The 20,114-nt window shown below is 62.6% G+C and overlaps 1 protein-coding gene across 11 annotated transcripts in view; it reads left to right on the top strand.

Annotated features, from left to right (window-relative positions):
* The window catches only part of CSNK1E (casein kinase 1 epsilon), a 33,280-nt gene extending 14,217 nt beyond the window's left edge, over window positions 1-19,063 (top strand). For 5 of the 11 annotated variants that reach the window (XM_051845915.2, XM_051845916.2, XM_051845914.2 and 2 more), the window contains exons 2-12: window positions 333-420; window positions 9,643-9,753; window positions 9,843-9,991; window positions 11,099-11,327; window positions 11,890-12,060; window positions 12,565-12,713; window positions 15,574-15,646; window positions 16,380-16,572; window positions 16,662-16,801; window positions 17,282-17,346; window positions 18,050-19,063. In XM_051845915.2, the coding sequence (XP_051701875.2) occupies window positions 345-420; window positions 9,643-9,753; window positions 9,843-9,991; window positions 11,099-11,327; window positions 11,890-12,060; window positions 12,565-12,713; window positions 15,574-15,646; window positions 16,380-16,572; window positions 16,662-16,801; window positions 17,282-17,298 (1,308 nt within the window). In that variant the 5' untranslated portion in view covers window positions 333-344 and the 3' untranslated portion in view covers window positions 17,299-17,346; window positions 18,050-19,063. Of the gene's footprint in view, window positions 1-332; window positions 421-9,642; window positions 9,754-9,842; window positions 9,992-11,098; window positions 11,328-11,889; window positions 12,061-12,564; window positions 12,714-13,281; window positions 13,386-13,475; window positions 13,843-15,573; window positions 15,647-16,379; window positions 16,573-16,661; window positions 16,802-17,281; window positions 17,347-18,049 lie in introns of those variants that run through there. The other 6 variants (XM_070051497.1, XM_051845920.2, XM_051845919.2 and 3 more) reach the window with 5 other exon arrangements.
* The last annotated feature ends 1,051 nt before the right edge of the window (window positions 19,064-20,114 follow it).

Below are 20,114 nucleotides of genomic sequence, written 5' to 3'. Positions count from 1 at the left end.
CACGGCGAGGCGAGGCTCTGGGCTGCCTCTTCTCTCACAGTCCACTGTCCCCGTCCCCCCCAGCAGCTGCAGTGACTCCCAGGCCTTCGAGTTTCCCACTGGTCAGTCAGGAGCGTGAAGTGCCTTGATGTCCCGCAGGATCCGGGAAGGAGTCAGAAGCTCCCTGCCCCGTGGGGCCTGAGCCCCCAGCACAGGGGCTCCTGGGAGGGCAGAGGTCTCCAATTCCCTGAGGCTTTGCCTGGCCTTTGGTGGGCGAGGGGCAGGGTCCAGCAGGCTGGGCCCCTCCCTCAGCTCCCATTCTCTGAACCTGGTGTTTCTGCTTCTGTCTGCAGCTAGAGCGAGTCATGGAGCTGCGAGTGGGGAACAAGTACCGCCTGGGGCGGAAGATCGGGAGTGGGTCCTTCGGAGACATCTACCTGGGTGAGTGTTCCTGGGCTCAGCCCTCCTGGGGCCCCCTGGGGACAAGGAGGAGGATAGGTCCCAGGTGTCAGCCCCAGGGCCATCCAGGGGGAGGGCAGAGAGCCTCAGGTGTGGGTGTGACCGCTGGGGGCTCCTCCCCTTCTGGGTGGGGCTCTTGTTTGCTGCAGGCTGGGGTGGGGGGATTCTTAGCTCTGATTTCCAGCTGTAGCTGCCCTGGGTCTCTGGCTGGGCGTGGGAAACCCCAGGCTGAGTTGCATCCTGGTGGGTGGTGAAAGGCCTGGGCTGCCCTTGACCCCCACCCCCAGTGAGGTCCGCTCCCTGTGGCCTGGCTCCTGGAATGTAGCCCGCGGGAGGGCCTTGGGGATGAGGGAGGGAAACTCTCCCCCCGGATGTGCTTCCTGTTGAGGAGTCTGAGCTTGTCCTGGTGTTGTCTGATTTTAAACAAATCGCCCACCGCAGCCCTCTCACGTGGCGTGTCTCGGGTCCTTCTCAGGGCACAGGGCCTGATCATGAGCCACAGCCCCGGCTTTGCAGTTGTGGAGCGGAGGTCTTCAGTGGTGGGGGTGGGGGTGCCTGGGGCTGGTGGAGGAAGGGGCGAGCCCCCGCCCTGCCAGTCTCAGGGCCTAAGAAGCAGGCTAGCGCCTGGTCTGGGCCTACTTCCCTCCTTGGAACTGAAAGTGACCGGGTTCCGTCCTGGCCCCTGCGGCTCGGGGAGCCTGTGCCACGGTCACACTCTTAGCCGCTGGCCCCTTCTGAACGGGCTCTCTCCTCCTGGCCGCCCTGGGCCTCTTTCACACATCGGGAAGTGGAGGCAGTGCGTGGCCAAGGCACCCTCCCGAGGTGACGGGGGAACTCACTCAGGCGTCCTGATGCTGCCGCCCACTCCTGAGTGGTGGGAGGGAGTCCCAGCCCCTGCTGCGGGGCTGCCCTGCGCCTCAGTGTCCCCACTGCGCAGGCCGGGCGGTGATGCAGCCTGACTGACCACTGCTCTCAGGAGGCAGAGCCGGAGCAGCGCGGGGCGAGCTTCGGCTGCTGAGGGGCTGGCCGAGTGTGCAGGCTGCTGCCAAACGCTAAGTCGATAACTGGCCCAGAGGAGAGTGTGCCGCGCTGCGGAGCTGGTCAAGGGTCCTCTGTGATCCCCGCTGCTCTCAGGAGCCAGTGTGGGTGACGTTCGTTTGCCCTTTGTCCCCTGGCCGTTCACTGAAGCCTTGTCGAGGGAACCAGTGGGGAGCTGGGGACCGTGAAGCGGCTTCAACTTAAGGCTGGGCGGAAGAAGGTTGGGGTTTGGGGATCCCGCTCATTTCCCTCACTGTGTGACCCGAGATGAGCCCTTGTCCCCCTGAGCCCGGCGTTCTTACCTGAGAAACGAGACTGTGAGCTTGTGCTGGGGAGAGAGGGTCCTCCTGCCGGACTCAGCCCTGGGGCCCGGAAGCCGCACTCCTGAGAGCAGCAGGTGCAAGGTTAGCTCTTGGCACAAACGCACCCCCTCTCCTGGAAGGCACCCTCCTTTTACAGAGGGAAACTGAGGTCCAAGGCCACTCAGAAAAACCAGGGTCCCTGGCTCGTGTGGGGACCGCACTTCCTGTTTATCTGTGTGGTCGTCTCATTCTTTTAAAAACGTTTTTCCAAATCTGCTCCTCTTTGTAGCAGCTCTGCAGTACCTTTGACCCAGGTGTAGGTACTGGTGTCTGGGTCCTTGAGCAGGTGATGGCCTGCGACCAGTCTTGACGTCCCCATCCGTAAAAGGGGGTTGTGAGAAGTAGTGACCCTGGCTGTGGAACCCGGGCCCGTGCTGGGCCCAGCAGTGGCATGCATCTGCTGCACCCATCCTCCATCCTCGTGGGAAGCCGGTGCTGTCAGAGGCCCTGGGGCTCCGTGGGTGAGATTGGGTGCGGGGAGTCAGTTTTCCCAGCTGTCCGGCCTGCGCCTTCCTGTGGTGAGCGCCTCTTCCGTCAGTCTGGATGGTTCCCTTTGTTCTGAGTTCTGGCCCCGTTCTTGCTGCTGGTGCCCAGGCCAGGGCCCGACTCCAGATGGCCTCTGCAGGTGGGCCTGGGCAGAGTCTGCAAGTCCTGCTTTCCAGGATCCGCTGAGGGCCAGCACGTTGTATTTGCAGCTGCAAGGCCTGCAGCACCGCCCCAAGCCCTCCGCGTCACGAGGGGACAGCCAGGAGAGACCGGGCCCCGAGATGGCCAGAGCGAGGCCTATCGCTGGCCCTGCGTCCTGGACGCTCTAGCTCTGAAGCCTGGGGCAGTGCCCTCTGGCAGGGGTCACGGGGTGCGAGTTAGTGCAGGACGCTCCAGGCTGTTGCTGGCATGGGTGGGCTTCCTCCCGTGTCCAAGGGTCTGGAAGGAGGCACAGTCCCCCCCCTCCCCCCCACAACTCTCCAAGGTCCTTCCCTTCTGTGGCCGACCAGGCTCAAGCCCTTCTCTCTGGCCAGTTGTTTTGGGACTGTCCAGTGTCCCCAGCAGTGCTGCCGTGTGACCAGCCTTGCTCTGCGTCTTTGGGGCAGTTCTGGCCTCCAGGCCTTCATCCATAGGGCCTCTCAGCACACCTGCCCTGCTCGGCCTTCAGCGTGGCCTTCGCCAGGAAGCCCTGTCCCGCCGGCTGGTGCTGTGGCTCCCTGCGTGCACTGCTCAGAGGAGCTGCTGAGGTCCTCCAGGGCCGGCCGTGCAGCCAGAACACAGCCCGGGCCCTGTCTGCTTTGGATGAATGAGACGCTCGGGAATTAGGGTGGAGGGAAAATCAGGGGCTTGGGGGCTGCATTTCCCACCTGGCTCTGCCCTGCGCGGTCTGGCCGACCGCAGGCCTGCACCCGAGCGCAGTGACTGCGAGCGTGAGGAGAGCTTGGAGAAGACTGACGGCTTCCTGACAGTTGGAGGCAGCCCAGGCCAGCGTGGTGGGACCGGCTTGGAGGGGCCTGAGCCAGGGCCAGCTGTGGCAGGAGGTTTCCAGCACTCGGCGAGGCGCGGCAGACTTTGACAGCCCGGGGCCCTGTCCCTGGGAAGCCGTTTGACCTGTGGCGTCTCAGTTTTCCCACGTGTCGGGTGCCGTCCTATGCAGGACGGTGCCCTCTGTTCCCCCAGCTCGCCGCCACCCTGCTCACATCCGAGAGTCCCCAGGGCCGAAGCCCCGCCTCGAGTGTTGTCCGGCTGCACGCCCTGCCTGGGCAGGGCCGCCTTCAGCTCTTGCCTGGACAGCCGCAGTGCTGCCTCCCAGGTCACCTCCCCCACCCCTTCCAGATACTCCAGTGAGTCTCGGGACTGATTTCTGTCCCCAGAGGATGTTTGCCACAATTTGGAGACGCCTGTTTGTTACAGGTTGGAGGGGTAACTTTGGCCTGTGGTGGGCACAGCTTACGGTGCACAGGAACGTTGGTGGTGCTAGGGGGACCGCTGGCACCCACACACCTGCGCCTGGCGTGGGAGGCCTTCAGTCTCCTCTCGCTGTCTTCTTCAGCTCTCTGGGTCCCACTGCACCGCACCAGGCAGAGCTGACTGCTCCTCCCACCAGGCCTGTGCACGTGCCGCTGTATCTCTGTGTGTCTGTCCCGGTTCTGCCTGTGCGCTGGGCCCAGGCAGCCTGCCCTCCGGGAGACCCGGATGCTTGCTCTCCCTGTGCCCCCACTGGCCTGTGCGCACCGAGTGTGCAGGGGCGCAGCCTGTAGCCCAGGGCCTGTGCGCACCGAGTGTGCAGGGGCGCAGCCTGCAGCCCAGGGCCTGTGCGCACCGAGTGTGCAGGGGCGCAGCCTGCAGCCCAGGGCCTGTGCGCACCGAGTGTGCAGGGGCGCAGCCTGCAGCCCAGGGCCTGTGCGCACCGAGTGTGCAGGGGCGCAGCCTGCAGCCCAGGGCCTGTGCGCACTGAGTGTGCAGGGGCGCAGCCTGCAGCCCAGGGACTGTGAACACCGAGTGTGCAAGGGTGCAGCCCAGGGACTGTGAACACCGAGTGTGCAGGGGTGCAGCCCAGGGCCTGTGAACACCGAGTGTGCAGGGGTGCAGCCTGCAGCCCAGGGCCTGTGCGCACTGAGTGTGCAGGGGCACAGCCTGCAGCCCAGGGCCTGTGAACACCGAGTGTGCAGGGGTGCAGCCTGCAGCCCAGGGCCTGTGCGCACTGAGTGTGCAGGGGCACAGCCTGCAGCCCAGGGCCTGTGAACACCGAGTGTGCAGGGGTGCAGCCTGCAGCCCAGGGCCAGGCCAGGGCCCCTCGTCAGATGTAACGCGGCTTGCTGTGTCCCAGGCACACCAGCACCTCCGGGTGGCGTGGTGGGTGAGGTGCCAGTTCTGTCTTTGGTTTGGAGTAAGGCACTTGTAGCTCGAGGGGTGTTCGGACTGGTCCCATGTGAGTAGGTGGCAGGATTGGGCCCCCGCCGCTTGGCTCTGGAGCTCACACCTTTAAGATATACTTATTTATTTGAACAGCAGAGCAGCAGAGAGAGATAGATCTTCCATCCACTGGTTCACTCTCCAGATGGCTGCAACAGCCAGGGCTGGGCCAGGTGGAAGCCAAGAGCCAGGAACCCCATCCTGGTCTCTCACATGGGTGGCAGGAACCCCAAATACTTGGATCATCATCCACGACTTTCCCAGGCACATTAGGAGGAAGCTGGGTAGGAAGTGGAGCAGCTGGGATTCGAACCAGCACTTCTGTGTGGGCTGCCGGCATTGTAAGCAGTGGCTTTACCTGCTGCCCACAACCTGGCCCCCAGAAGGCTGCACTCTTACTTAACCACTGCACCCTCCTGCCTTTGTCTGCTGGGAGCTGGGGCGTGGCTGGGGGACCCCCGGAGCCCACCCCCCCCCCATGCCCTGGCAACACCTGGAGCCGCGCAAAGCACTGCATTTCCTCTCCCACTGCTCACTGGATGTAGTCGTCTGTCCGAGTTTTCGTTTTCTTTTTATGTGTGGTTCAGAAACCAAAATACGCAAAACCACAGAAGTGTTCCGTGAAAGCAGCCTGTCCCAGGTCACGTCCGTCCGCGCCGTGACACGTCCGTGAAGCGAGGATGTGGGATACCAAGGGCTGCAGGTGTTTGGGGGTGAGGAAAGCATTGTAGAAGTGGTGGTGATGGCCGCACAACCTTGCAGTATCCTGAAAACTGCTGAATTGTGCACTTTGAATCGGTGGTGTGTGAATCGCATCTCCAGAGGGGGCTGAAGTAAAGTGCAGTGTGTAGGGAGGAGCCAGTGGCGTGCCCCCCGCCCCCCTTGGTGCCCGTCTTTCCTGGTTCTGGTTCTTCTCAGCGTCTCCGTGGGTAGACAGAGCTAACCGCAGATGCCTGCTTCTCCGCTGGAGCGAGCGTAGCGGGCGTGCCGGGCTGGGCTCCGCGGTTCACTTCCTGCATCTTGGAGCTCTTTCCACTTGTGCACAGAGAGCTTCCTCATTCTCTGTCCTTTGTGTTCTGCTTGGTGGATGGGCTGTGCTTTATTTAGCCAGTCCCTGAGTGATGGGCATTTGGGTTGTGTCCAAGCTTTTGCTGTTGTGGACAGCCTTGTCCAGGCCTGGCTCTGCACCGTGCGAGGATGTCACTAAGCCCCCAGAAGTGGCATTGCTAGTCGGAGCTGGGTGGTGTCAGTTCACCCTCCGAGAGGGGTTGGCCAGATCCCACCCTGGCCAGCTGGGCACGGGGGCGCAGCGCCCTCCTCTCGCAGACACGCGCAGCCTTGCTCGGTTCTTCCTGCGGGACGCTGCACAGCCCTAGGTGGAGGTGGTTTCGGGGATCGCTGGGTGATGCTCTTACGAGGAAGCTGAGCATGCTTGCCTGTGAGAAGCCGTTTGCTCTAATGAGTTCCTGCCCAGGGAGGCGTCTGTCCACATCCTTCGCCCCGTTTCCTGCTGGATCTTCTACCGGTGTGTAGGAGCTGGTTTTATCCTAGTCCCTGCCTGTGGTAAGAATTGCAGGGATGTTTTTCTTAGGACATTATTTCTGGTGTTTCTGCCACGCAGAAGGGATTCTTTTTTTGGTGGAGAGAGAGGCTTTTTTTTTTAAACAGCTTCTGGATTTTAAGTTAAAAAAAAAAAAAAAAAAAAAGCCTTGCCTAACCCCAGGCTTCTGGGGCACCTCCCCTGGCACCAGGAGGATGTGGCGGCCCCCTGACGGCCCCTGAGAAGTCCCTGCCCACCTGTCTGAAGTCCTAAATTGTTCTAAGTTGCCCCTAAGCTACATTGTAGCGTGCGGTGTAGTTTTGTAGCTTTGTAGCTGCCACAGGCAGGTTGTGCTGCCTTCTCTCTCTCTCTCTGAGAAGTTGAGGGAGGGAGCGGATTCCTGGCCTCGCAGTTAAGACGCCCCTTTCCTGCCCCTTTCCTGCGTCGTGAGCTTTCGGTTGGTTCTCTGCTCTGACTCCGGACTCCCACTTCCTGCCAGCAGACCCCCGGAGGCAGCCGTGACGGCCCAAGTCCTAGGCTCCTGCCACGCACGTGGGAGACTTGGATGGTGTTCCCAGCAGACCCCGGGGGGCAGCCGTGACGGCCCAAGTCCTAGGCTCCTGCCACGCACGTGGGAGACCTGGATGGTGTTCCCAGCTTCAGCTCTTGGCCATTACAGGCATTTAGGGAGTAAATCAGCAGATGGGAGCTCACTTTGTCTCTCTGCCTCTCAAATAAACAAATAGTTCTCTAAAAATAAAAATTGAGGTAAGGTTCACATAACATGAAATTAGCCATTTTGAGAGTACAGCTTGGGGGCCGGCGCCGTGGCTCACTTGGTTAATCCTCCGCCTGCGGCGCTGGCTTCTCATGTGGGCTCCAGGTTCTAGTCCCGGTTGCTCCTCTTCCAGTCCAGCTCTCTGCTGTGGCCCCGGAGGACAGTGGAGGATGGCCCAGGTGCTTGGGCCCTGCACCCACATGGGAGACCAGGAGGAAGCTCCTGGCTCCTGGCTTCGGATCAGCATAGCTCCGGCCATAACGGCCATTTGGGCAGTGAACCCACGGAAGGAAGACCTTTCTCTCTGTAACTCTACCTGTCAAAAAAAAAAAAAAAAAGTACAGCTTGTGGCAGTGCACTCACAATGTTTTGTCACCTCTTCTCGTTTGTCACCTGCCCTGAAGAACACCACATGCTCGCTAAGCAGTGGTTCCCCGTCCCCACCCCTCCCCCAGCGAATCCCTGTCTGCCCCGAGCCCAGTGCCCTATTCTGAGCATTCCATATATACATCGAGGGTTCAGACCACAAGTGTTCAGATTTCAGATGTTACCTGGGGATGTTTTATACGGAAGAGGTGTGTTGGGGCTGCGCTGGCACAGTGGTTAAACCACCACCTGCGATTCCGGCATCCCACGTGAGCACCGGTTTGAGTCACAGCTACGTTGCTCTGCTTCTGATCCGACTCCCTGCTCAGGCACCTGAGAAGGTAGCAGAATTGCTACCCGTGTGGGAGACCTGGTTGGAGTTCCAGGCTCCTGGCTTTGGCCTGGCCCAGCCCTGGCCATCGCAGCCTGCTCCCAGTAGATAGAAAGATCTCTCTCCCTCTCTCCTTTGTGTGTGTGTGTGTGTCTTTCTGTAACTACCTTTCAAATAAATCTTTGTTTAAAGACATTTTATTTATTTGAAAGAGATACAGAGGTAGAGATAGAGATCTTTCATCTGCTGGTTCACTCCCTAAATGGCCTCAACAGCCGGAGCTGAGCCAATCCAAAGCCAGGAGCCAGGAGCTTCTTCCAGGTCTCCCAGGTGGGTGCAGGGGCCCAAGGACTTGGGCCTCCTCTGCTGCTTTCCCAGGCCACAATAGAAAGCTGGATCAGAAGGGAGCAGCTGGGACTTGAACTGGCGCCCATATGGGATTCCAGCTCTGTAGGCTGGGGCTTTAACCCATGGTGCCAAGTGCCAGCCCCATAAATAAATCTTGGCTGGCACCGTGGCTGAATAGGCTAATCCTCTGCCTGCGGCGCCGACACCCTGGGTCTAGTCCCGGTCGGGGCGCCGGATTCTGTCCTGGTTGCTCCTCTTCCAGGCCAGCTCTCTGCTGTGGCCCAGGAGGGCAGTGGAGGATGGCCCAAGTGCTTGGGTCCTGCACCCCATGGGAGACCAGGAGAAGCACCTGGCTCCTGGCTTCGGGTCAGCGCAGTGCACCCGCCACAGCGGCCATTGAGGGGTTGAACCAACGGAAAAGGAAGACCTTTCTCTCTGTCTCTCTTTCTCACTGTCTACTCTGCCTGTCAAAAAATAAATAAATAATTCTTAAAAAAAGAAAAAGGTCTGTTGAGGATGTGACCAGAGTCTAAACATGAAATTCATCTCTATTTTGTATACACAGAGGCTGAAAGCCGTTCTGTACAGTGGTTGTAGTAGTTTGTGAGTGTGGTGTGGGTTTTGCACTCGGGGTGTATGTTGGCTCCCAGGTCTTGGCCTGTGAAGCACCTCACATTTTGGATTCGCAGTTTGGGGTATACGCTTTCCTGAAGGGGCTGCCGCGTGGAGCTGCCCGGCTCAGGGCGTGGGAACTGGGTAAGCGCAGCGCAGCTGTGCCAGCCCCGCGTCCCTGCTGGGTGTGGTTTTTTTTATACAAACTCTTGCTGCGCTCGGGTTTTGCCCAGGCCGCGTGTGAGGACCCCGCTGGCCCGAGGACGTCCGCTGACTGGGCTGTCTCTCTGCCAGTGCTGAGGGCCAGCTGGCGCCTGCCCTGAAGCCTCCACTGGTCGTGTCCCCTCTGGACCTCTGTGTCGTCTCTGGGTGCTGACAGCACGCCGTGCTAGCCCACCCATTACTGCAGTGGGAGGGGGTGAGGCGAGGACTTGATCTGTTGTCACTTCTGGGGCCGTGGGGTGGGCGGGGCAGAAAGCTGGCCTTGCTGTGTGTGAGGGTGGTGGTCTCAGCCGGAGCCCAGGCCGTAGGTGGGACCCTGCAGTGGGCTGGGGGTGCAGGCAGGACCCTCTTTCCTAGACCCAGAGGCCAACAGACTTAGAGCTCAGCCTGTCTTCTCATCTGTGAAAGGGAGATGAGAGCTGGGGTAGAAGGCGTGGGGCCCCCCCGGCAGGCGCCACAGTGACGTGGGCGGGGCGGGGCCGCAGTGCGCGCTCTCCATCCAGGCTCCTTGCTGCGCCCCGTCTGTGGGTCTGCAGTAGCCCGGTGCCCCCTCCTTCCCTCGCACTGCCCCTGTTCTGTCCCACTGCCTCCTTCCCGTCTGCCCTGAGGCAGGCACCCAGGGAGCTCGGGCCCGGGCCACAGCAGAAGTGCTGGCCGGGAGGCCTGCCGGAGGGTGACGCTGGGCCTTGCTTGCTCCGCCCGGCAGGTGCCAACATTGCCTCTGGTGAAGAGGTGGCCATCAAGCTGGAGTGCGTGAAGACAAAGCACCCGCAGCTGCACATCGAGAGCAAGTTCTACAAGATGATGCAGGGGGGAGGTGAGGCGCGGGCGGGGCGGCGCTGATGCCTGTGGCGGGGTGGGGGTGGGGGGCTGCCCCTGACAGAGTCCCTCTTCCCCGGCCCCCAGTGGGGATCCCGTCCATCAAGTGGTGTGGGGCCGAGGGCGACTACAATGTCATGGTCATGGAGCTGCTGGGGCCCAGCCTCGAGGACCTCTTCAACTTCTGTTCCCGCAAGTTCAGCCTCAAGACGGTGCTGCTCCTGGCCGACCAGATGGTGAGTCCCCTGCCTGCCCCTGCCAGGGGTTCCTGGATCCTCTGGGCGCCGGGGAGCGCAGAATGCCAGCCCTGTCTGCAGGAGACTGGAGGAAGAGGGCACAGTGGGTCAGGACGGGGGCCCACTGACTGTAGAATCTTGCAGGCGTGTGAAGTACGGATTCCAGGCCCCTCTGCAGACCTACAGGGCAGGCTCTGGCTCCGGGTGATTTCAGTGCCTCCAACCACGCAGACCTGGGTGTCGCCCCAGTGTGGTGACCACAGGTGCACTGCCAACTCGCTCTGAGCCTCGGTCACCTCTTGCAAGAGCCTGCCCTGGGTCAGGTGGTTGAGGGATGAAGTGCGTGGCCCTGAGCAGGTGCCCGCTGATGAGCAGTTGGGCCCTCCAGGCCTTTGTGGACGTGGGGAAGCTGTGTATGGACGCAAAGCCTTAGACTTTTGGAACAGCACCCTTGTGCGGCCAGGTGCTGGTCTTTGTTTGCAGCTGGCCTGGGAGTCCTTGCGCCCTGCCACTCCAAGCTGCACATGCGCAGAGAAGGGGAGGGGGCTCCTAGGGTGCGACTCAGAAAAGCCTCCAGGGCTGCTTGGCCGTGCTGAAGCCGGAGGCCCTGGTGAGATGGCGTGACCTGCCTGGCCACGTGCTGTGTGCCCCGAGAGATGGGATGACCTGCCACGCGCTGTGTGCACGGAGGTGCAGGAACCACAGAGGCGGCTTATGTGTCTGCTTGGCTTTGCTGTCCTTTGGGAGCGAGAGACAAGTCCTGGCTTTCGTGTTCCGTTTCCATCACCCCTGCCAGGTCTGGGCCTCCTGCCCCTCCCCCCGACTCTGGCTCTCTGCCTCCCCAAGTCCTGGGAGGAGCAGCCAAGCAGCCTAGGCTCCCCTAGGGGCCAGAGTCTTCCTCCCTGATCTTGCCATTAGCTTTCCTACCTTGCTGTCACGTATCTCACGGCAGACTTAGTTCCTCCGTGCCACCTCTTTCAGGAAGCCTTCCTTGACCTGCCCCTTGGGGTCCTTTGTAGTTGGAGACAGATCTTTTCTCCCTGTTGTGTGCCTTTCCTGTCTCCGTGGCCCAGCACGTGCTGAGTGACGCGCTGTCGCCTCCCGCAGATCAGCCGCATCGAGTACATCCACTCGAAGAACTTCATCCACCGGGACGTGAAGCCGGACAACTTCCTCATGGGGCTGGGCAAGAAGGGCAACCTGGTCTACATCATCGACTTCGGCCTCGCCAAGAAGTACCGGGACGCCCGCACCCACCAGCACATCCCCTACCGGGAAAACAAGAACCTGACCGGCACTGCCCGCTACGCCTCCATCAACACCCACCTGGGCATTGGTGAGTGAGCCAGGCCCAGCTCTGCGGCTGCCAGCCCTGCGTGGCGGCCCCGGGTGCTTCTCCGGCGAGCCTCTGAGAAAGCCCCCTCCCACACCCCCAAGCCTGGCCCTGTTCCAGCTCCGTCCCTTGGTCAGCAGAGCCGTGGGTGCTGGCCTGCCTTTGCTGCCCTGCTCCGTCCTCACAGCAGCCGTCTGGATAAGGACGTCTCCCTGCTGGACAGGCTGGGAGACGCAGGCTCCCACAGCTAGCATGAAGGTCACGAGCTTAGCAAGTGCCAAAGCCAGGTGTGACCCCAGCCCCGACTGATGCCAAAGCTTGTGCCGTCTCCATGGAGCGGGCCAGGCGTGGAGGCCAGGCCCACTGCAGGTTGTTGAATGAGTGAGAGCCTAAGCAAGTGGCGGTGGGAAGGCCCTGCCTCAGCCCCTGCTCTGTGCTAAGGGGAGACTCGGAGCGACTGTTTGTCTCGGGTTGTAGTGAGCGATGCGGGGATCAGGTCCTGGGTGCACAGTGAGGAGCGGAGGCCGGAGGAGACCCTGCCCCTCACCGCCTGTTGCCTCTGCAGAGCAAAGCCGTCGAGATGACCTGGAGAGTCTGGGCTACGTGCTCATGTACTTCAACCTGGGCTCCCTGCCCTGGCAGGGCCTCAAGGCGGCCACCAAGCGCCAGAAGTATGAGCGCATCAGCGAGAAGAAGATGTCCACGCCCATCGAGGTCCTCTGCAAAGGCTACCCCTGTGAGTGCCCAGGGCAGCGGAGGGTTGGCCTGGGCGCCCCCTGAGCCAAGGGCCACTCCTGTGAGGACCCCAGCGGGCAGCTTCTTCTCAGGGAGGGTCAGGTGACAGGGAGCTCGTGCTGGGCCACACAGCCCGCGGCGCCGGAGCTAATCTCGTCCACTGGCGAGGCCTGGACGCCACCCCACGCTCGTGCTTCGCCTCCTGAGGCTCCCCGGCTTTGTGGCCAGGGCAGTGGGAGCTTTCCTCCTGTTGCTTAGACCCTGCTGGGTCCCTGGAGCTGGTGACAGCTGCTGCCAGTGTCTCCATGTCCCCCGAGCAGGTGACAGCAGTGAGCTAGGCTCCTCTAAGCCAGCTGCCCGAGAGTCAGGCGGGGGCTTGGTCACCAGCGGGAGGGCTGTCCTGTTCCCTCTTGGTCCCACCACCACTGGGGATGCGGGTGGGTGACTGGCGGTGTTGGGAGTGTGGCCTCACCCGTGGCCTCTTCTGTCTCGTGGTCCTCGCCAGCTGAGTTCTCAACATACCTCAACTTCTGCCGCTCGCTGCGGTTCGACGACAAGCCCGACTACTCCTACCTGCGCCAGCTCTTCCGCAACCTCTTCCACCGGCAGGGCTTCTCCTACGACTACGTCTTCGACTGGAACATGCTCAAATTCGTGAGTCACCTGGAGGCCGAGGCGGGCGTGGGGGACTGGCTGGGGGAGGCCGCAGTGACCTGGTGGCGGGCGGGGCTCCCTGCAGGGGAGGGCCACGAGCCGGACCGCGCGGGAGACCTCGCCGGGGCCTCAGCGCCTCCCCTCTCCGGCCGCATCTGTGCGGACAGCACGTGCCGGCGCAGTCGGCGGGGCCCAGGCAGGGTGCCGCCTCCCGCCAGAGCCAGGAGGACCTGGCTGGGCCTCCAGTCCCTCGTGCGTGCCCGTGGCAGGGCGTGGACGGCACTGGCAAGCCCCCGGGCCGCCCTGCTTGCCGTCTGCACCGTCCTGCTGCTCCTGCTCGGCGCTCCCCCGGCGGCTGCCCTCGCCGCGGCCCCTCTGGCCAGCCCGGACCCGTGCAGAGCGGCGGCGTTCCTCCTGGTCCTGGGCCCCTGGGTCTTGCTAGGTGGCTGTTCTGTCTCCCTCTTTTAAGGGTCCTGGGGGTGGGGTGGGGCGAGGCGCTCATCCGCTGTACCCGGAGCCCTGGAGTCCGTGAAATCCTTTGTCTTGTTTCACATCTCTTCTGGAAAAGGGGGCTTCCTCGAGCCAGGCTCAGCCCCGTGACAGCGAAGCTGTTGCACCGCCCTGCCCCCGCCCCTGTCCCTGTGCCGGGCCCACGTACTCACCCACGTACTGGTAAGGACCCTCCGGGGCCTGCGAGATTTGTCACTTGACCATTGAGCACGAGAGGCTGAGCCTCAGCTGTGCTCTCTCTGTCCCTTCCAGGTGCCCGGCGCCTCTGGGCACCCAGGGCCCCCCAGGTAGGCTCGTGGAAGAGGTAGAGGAGCTGCCCCCCCAAAACTACTGGCCTGTGGTCTGGACTCCGGGGCCTCAGTTCTGACATCGCCAGGTGTGCTTGAGCCCATCGGGACCAGGCTTTGGGATGGTGGGGGTGACCTGAAGAGGGCGTGGAGAAGACGCCCTGCCGCAGATTCTGGGAGTGAACCGCTGCCCGCTGGCCGCGCCAGAGCCTGGAGCAGGAAGGGAGGCTGCCGCCCAGGAGGGCCTGTTGGGAGCTGACACCAAGAGCAGGCTCAGACCGTCGGCGACTTCTGTACTGAACCTGAACTCATTAAACGCCTCCCACGCTGCAGCCTGTGTGCCTCTCCTTTCACGGCAGGGCTGGCCTGCCGCTCTGTCAGGTGTGCAGGACCAAGGCCTCGCTCTGGATGCCGAGCCGCCGCCGCCGTGGGCTTCTCTTCTCTCTGGGTCCCAGGAAGTGGCCTGGACCCGTTTTCCCAGGAGGGGGACAGAAGTCAGCAGGGACAGGGGTCTCACAGGCCGAGGAGCCCAGGGAGAGGCCTCTGTTGCCCTCCTCTCCAGGGGTGGGGGTGGGAGGCCTTCACCCCAGACCACAGCTTGGAGTGTGGCCGAGGGCTGGGGGCACTGGGGCCAGCTCTTACCCACCCTCTGGGACGTCGCTCCCAAGGCTGGTGTTGCGGGAGGCTTGGCCTGGGGCTCGGCACAGCTCTGAGAACGGATTCTGCGTACCGTGCCGTCTGCTGCGGCAGCCGTGGGCTACACGCCTCTCTTTAATTTACATTGAGTGCTTGGCCAGAATTGAAAAGGCAGCTCCTCAGTCGCGCTCAGCTTCAAGCCCTCAGCAGCCACGGTGGCTGTCCAGTGCAGCACATCCAGCAAAGCAGACCCGAATTCTCCATCTTGCCAGAAGGTTCTATGGACTTGTTGGCAGAGCCTCTCCCGGGACCGTGCAGCCCCCAGGATCTCTTCCCGAGCCAGGCCAGGCACACCCTCCCCACCCAGTGCTGGCGCTCTGACCCCATTCCTGAGTTGGACGTGGGGCCGTTGGACTGGAGAAGTGGGCGCCTCTGTCCTCACCGCCGTGGTGAGCCGGGCCGCCCTGCCAGGGCGCTGGCCGGAGCCCGCAGTGCTGACCTGCACCCGTCCCCCAAGGCCGGGCCTCTCCCCGCAGAAAGCCTTCACCGCCCGCCCGGCAGCCTCTGCCATGGGAAGGATCCCGCAGCCACTCGGTGTCAGGGCAGCGACTCCCTGGATCCCGGGAGCTGGGAACTGCCAGCTCACCGCGGCCCTGCGCACCAAGGCCCCAACAGCCAGGAATTCGGACAGAGCCGAGGACACCGTGCAGCGGGGGACGCGTGTGTGGCTTTGATGTGGACTGTGTTTTCTCACGGGCGAATAAAGGCCAAGAAAGCTCCCTGGCATGTGTTTCTTGAGGGGTCACTTGGTTCTCTTGCCTCTGGACCTGGCACTGGCGGAGGGTCGCAGAGGGCAGGGGCTCCAGCCGTCCACTCATCTGCTGGCCTGGGGCTGTGCACCTCAGAGCGGATCGCCGAGCCTCAGTTTCCCCAACTAGGGGACGAGCTGGGACCTGGCTTGCAGGGTGGTCGTGCCCCTGCCGCAGGGGGTTTTGATAAGCGGGTGCTGCAGCTGTGTTTCTGCTGAGCCGCTGTCCGCGAGCCTGGGGTGAGGACCGAGGGTCAGAGGTCAGGAGGCGGAGCCCTCGTGGTCCCAGGAGACACATCCAACCCTGACCCCAGACTCCGGGGAAGTTGTTCCTAGCATGTTCTGCTAAGGCAGGTGCCAGAGCTGTGTGCTTTTGGGCTCGAGAGCAGAGCAGGGCAGGGCCAGGTGACCTTAGACCCCACATCTACCCCATGGCTCATGGTCTCCACCCGGCTTCCCCATTAGGACTCAGGGGTCCTTCTGACCCCAGCCATACCTCTGTGGGCTCCTGAAAGATAAGAACCACCCCCACCCCATTTCTTGACCAGTCCCTGGAGACGCTGGGTTTCAGGAACCCATATCCCATGGCCTGGGAGCAGGCCCCCAACTCAGCCCTCAGCTCTCTCCACAGATGCGGCCCCCTCCGCGCCAGCCCCCTGCCCTTCCCTGTGGACGGCCCCAAGACCAACTAGGTAATGCGGCCAGGCGCTGCCTGGCCCCGCGCTCCTCTCTGGGCCTTTCTCCCTTCCGCCTGCACTGGGGGTGGCAGTGGCTGGAGGGCTCAGGGCCCTTCTGCGCCATGGCGCCTCGCCTTCGGGCCTCTTCCCTGTGGGGCAGCTCGCCCCAGTTTCTTGTCTGTGTGGGTCCCCGGGCCTCCTGCTGTGACCTCCTAGCACCTGCCAGGTCCTGGGGCAGGGGGAGGACAGCCTTCTGACGACTGGGCGCTGGCGAGCTGGTCGAGTCCTGGCCCTGCCTGTAGCTGGTTCCGTCTCCGGGCCTGTGCTCTCCTTCCTCGCGACACTTCTTCCTGTCTGCTGGTTGGGTCTCTGACCACTTTCCCTGCTCTGGAGTCTTTGAGGGGCTGAGGGCTCTTGGGACACAGAGGGGCCAGGGCAGCTCGCCGTCCCAGGTTGGGAAAGCCAAGGGTTGTGCTTGGTCGTCCCCGGGGGTGTCAGCCTCTGGGCCCCGTGAGGCCAGGGTGGGCTGACCTCTGGTGGTCACGTGGTGTCATTTCCCTGTGCTGTGGTCGTGGGTCATCTCCAGCCTTCTCCGGTCGTGGTTTCGCGCTCTGTGGGAATTCAGTTGGACCAGACGGTTCCTAAGATGTGCTCCCCGGCGCCTGCTGCCCTGTCCCACGAGGGGGCCGGAGCCCAGAGCACCGTAGCCTCCCTAGGCTGACCAACATCTCGTCTTGCATTCCTGCAGGGTGCAGCCCGGAACCCCGAGGACGTGGACCGGGAGCGGCGAGAACACGAGCGCGAGGAGAGGATGGGGCAGCTGCGGGGCTCTGCTACCCGGGCCCTGCCCCCTGGCCCACCCACGGGGGCCACCGCCAACCGGCTCCGCAGTGCAGCCGAGCCTGTGGCTTCCACGCCAGCCTCCCGAATCCAGCAAGCTGGTAAACGGGCCACGGGGCGCAGGCTGGGTCTGATGGGGTGGGGTCCCCGCTGTGTGCCCACACTGAGGCTCGCTGCTGCCGCCCCCCAGGCAATACCTCTCCCAGAGCGATCTCGCGGGTGGACAGGGAGAGGAAGGTGAGCCTGCGGCTGCACAGGGGCGCGCCCGCCAACGTCTCGTCTTCAGACCTCACTGGGCGGCAAGAGGTCTCCCGGATTTCAGCCTCACAGGTGAGCAGGGGGGAGTGCAGCCTGGCTGCCCTGTCCTCTGTGCAGCAAGCCCCCCGTCGTGGAGCTGGACTTGGCCTTGCTGAGTCCTCCAGGGTCTAATGAGCCCACTGAGCAGAGTCAGACACTGAGGCGCAGGGAGGTGGCTCAGAGCGGTTGAGCCCGAGAGGACAGCTGGGGTCCTGGTCACGCCACATGCGTGCGGTGGGCTCTCTCCAGCATCCCCGCTCCAGCACATCACACTAGGAGAGCTGAGAAGGGGGCAGGTAGCCGGGCAGGGGTGGGCAGCGGAGGGCGGGGGTGTCCCCTCCTTGTCTACCGCTTGGCTGTGGCTGGGAGCCTTTGTCTACAGAGTAGGGGTGACCTTAGGTCATGGGGATCACACACCCCTCCCTTGGCTTGGCGCCTGGTGGGCTGGGGGTGGAGCTCCAAGCCTCTGCTACCAGCAGCTCTCACGCCCCATCTCTGCCCCCTCCCCCAAAGACAAGCGTGCCATTTGACCACCTCGGGAAGTGAGGAGGACGGCCGTCGGACCAGTGTTTGCTTAGGTGAGTGTCTGCCGCGGACGTGGCCAGCTGGCTCTAGAAGCACCCTCTGGGCCGCCAGGAGACCGTGAGTGGCAGATGGGGTGGTGGCAAATGGTGCCTGGCACCCCTAAAACCAGCAGACCTCAAGCGAGCTTACAGCATGGAGCCTGCTCCACGCGGGGTCGATTGTTTAGGAAAGTGTCTCCAGGCACCTGCCCTCAGTTCCTCTTTGCCTTAATGTATTCTGGAAGGTTCTAGCAGAGACTGAGCCTTGGCCACCTCCTGAGCTGCCCCAGGGCTGCCGCCCAGTGTACCAGACAGGTCAGCTCACACCGCACCTAGGACAGCTCACCTGCCGGCCCTGGGAGGCCGCGAGGCCGAGAGCAGCGACTGCACTCAGGCCTGGCTGTGGTCGGGCGTTGCGCTGGGGGCTCCACGAGGGTGTGCTGGCAGCGGGGTGGGGGTGGGTCAGCTCCGTGTGCAGGAGGCAGGCCCAGGACAGCCCGAGCGATTCGCCTTGCAGGGATTTCCTGAGCACGAAGCAGGCGCCCGCCTCACCCCAGAGGCGGCAGCTCCTGGAGGCTGCTGCCGGGGCGAGCCTGGGGCTGTGTGCTGGGCCTCAGCTCTGGCCCGCCCCCGCAGAGGGACAGGTGGGGACAGGCCGGCGGGGGCTCCAGGGCTTGGCAGCTGGGCTCCTAGCCGGTCTTCTCTCTGCCCCTTCTAGTGTCTTCACTGTATTTTCTTCTAAAAAGCAACGACAGACAAGATGGAGGAAAAAACCACTCAAAAGAACAAAAAGGAAAAAAAACCCAGCACAAAACTGACGATGGAGTTTGTTTCTTTAGTTACTTTTGCCAACTGCAAGAAGACGGGCCGCCCTCAGCACCGAGGACCCCTGTCCCCTTGCATCGCCCGCCACGTGCTCCCCGGACAGCGGCCACAGAGCCAGCCGCCAAGCCCCGCCCCAGCCACCACCACGGCCTGCTGGGAGCGGCCCAGCGGGACAGCGGAGACGCTGAGATAAGCGGCCAGACGTTCTGTGGGGGCTTTCCCAGCGCCCTGCGAGCCCTGGGTCCCGGCTTCCTCTCCGAGACCCCGCGCAGGTGGAGGTGGGCCCGAGGCCCCGTGTGCCAGTGTGTATGAATTTGACCTGTTGTCCCCAGGGCCAGGTGCTCGGCGCTGCCTGCCAGGCCCCGTCTGTCCTCATCCCCTGACAAGGACATGGGGGTGGGCGGTGACCTCCACGTCCCTCAGGGCACAGGGGTCCCCGCCACCCCCGCCCCCACTCCACTGTCAGCCTGTGCAGCCCCATCTTCCACTCCTGGTCTTAGGGCGGAGTCTGCGAGACCCTTCCCCAAAGCCCCTGGCTCTGGGTCATAGGTGACTACTAGGTCCCCACGACCAGCTGAGGCCCCGCCCCTCGGAGGAGGGGCCGGGGTCAGGCTGGGAGTGGATTTATGCATTCTTCCTGGTTAACACCTGTTTTTGTTTTTATTTTTTGTTTGTTTTCTCTGTGTGTGTATTTCCTAATTTATTTACCTCTGTTTCCCTGTTTTCCTTTTTTTTTTTTAATTAAGGAGCAAAGCTTTTTATTACTTTGTAATTTAAAAAACTGAAAAAAAAATACTGAAGAACTTTGGGGGGAATTTTGTACTTTTTTCCTGTGTAAATATTGGACTTTTTTGAGCTTTATTGTGGTTGTTACTTTGAAGTAATAAAGTAGAAAAGGATCAAGTCACGCAGGAGCCTTTGTCTGCTCCCCCGCAGCCCTGGGCCAGCCCTCCAGGGGCTCAGCTGAGGGTCTCCATGAAGTGAGGACCCCGACCAGGAGGGCCACACTTTGGGCAGCAAGGTTGGCAGGCCCCTCTGTGCTCCTGGGAGTCCGGGAGTCGGAGGTACAGCGAGATGCCCGAGGCCACAGCTTGAGTGGCAGAGCCAGGACTGGAACCCAGGCCATCTTGCTCCGAGAGTGAGGCACCTGGGGTCGGGGTCCAGCACTGACCGCCCCAGGGGCCCTGGGCAGGATCCCGCACTCAGGCCTGGGTCAAGGGCAGCCCCTGGCCTTGCCTGCCTCTGTCTTGGACCCAGTGGAGTTGGTCAGCCCGTGCTTGTCCCCACTTTCTGCTCCCCTGCCCCCTCACCCGCAGATTCAACTCGGAAGGACAAGCAGGACCAGAGGGAGGGGTCAGCTGGGGCTGGGGCGGGGGCTCAGGAGCGTCCCCTTGGGCTTGGCTCAGAGCCCTGCGGGCGCGGGCATCCGAGACCCGGCGACCCACAGCCTGGCGCGTGGCGAGGCCCGGTGTGTGAGGCGCAGGCAGAGGCAGGTGACCGACTGGGGCGCGTTGCCCCAGCCCTGGATCTGCAGGGAGACCGCGCTGGCCGGGTGATGGCGGGGAGGCCGCGGGCACGGCTGGTCCGTCAGGTACCAATGCACTGACCCAGTGTTGGCTGGACGAGGGGCGGAGGGTGCAGCCAGGAGCCCCCGGCGCTCTCCTCCCCCAGGACCCTCCCTGTGGAGCCTTGGAGGACATGGGAGGGGCTCATCTCCACCTCCACGGGCAGGGTGCTCGCCGAGTCCATGGGAAGCGCACATTATGGAAAATCCAGGCAGGAGCTTCTGAGTTTTCGCTTCATAAAAACGAACTGAATTCTGTTTCCACAAACTTCCTGAAATGCCCAGTGGTGACAACTGTAGCTCCTACTAACGTTATGTCGGTTTGTATTTCAAAGTAACCATTTTACTATTACTTCTAAAGAGGAGCCTATGGAATAAACACTTATTTTTTTGG

Source organism: Oryctolagus cuniculus, chromosome 11, assembly GCF_964237555.1.
Source record: "Oryctolagus cuniculus chromosome 11, mOryCun1.1, whole genome shotgun sequence".
Taxonomy (NCBI): domain Eukaryota; kingdom Metazoa; phylum Chordata; class Mammalia; order Lagomorpha; family Leporidae; genus Oryctolagus; species Oryctolagus cuniculus.
This window is presented reverse-complemented; position numbering and strand designations above follow the sequence as displayed.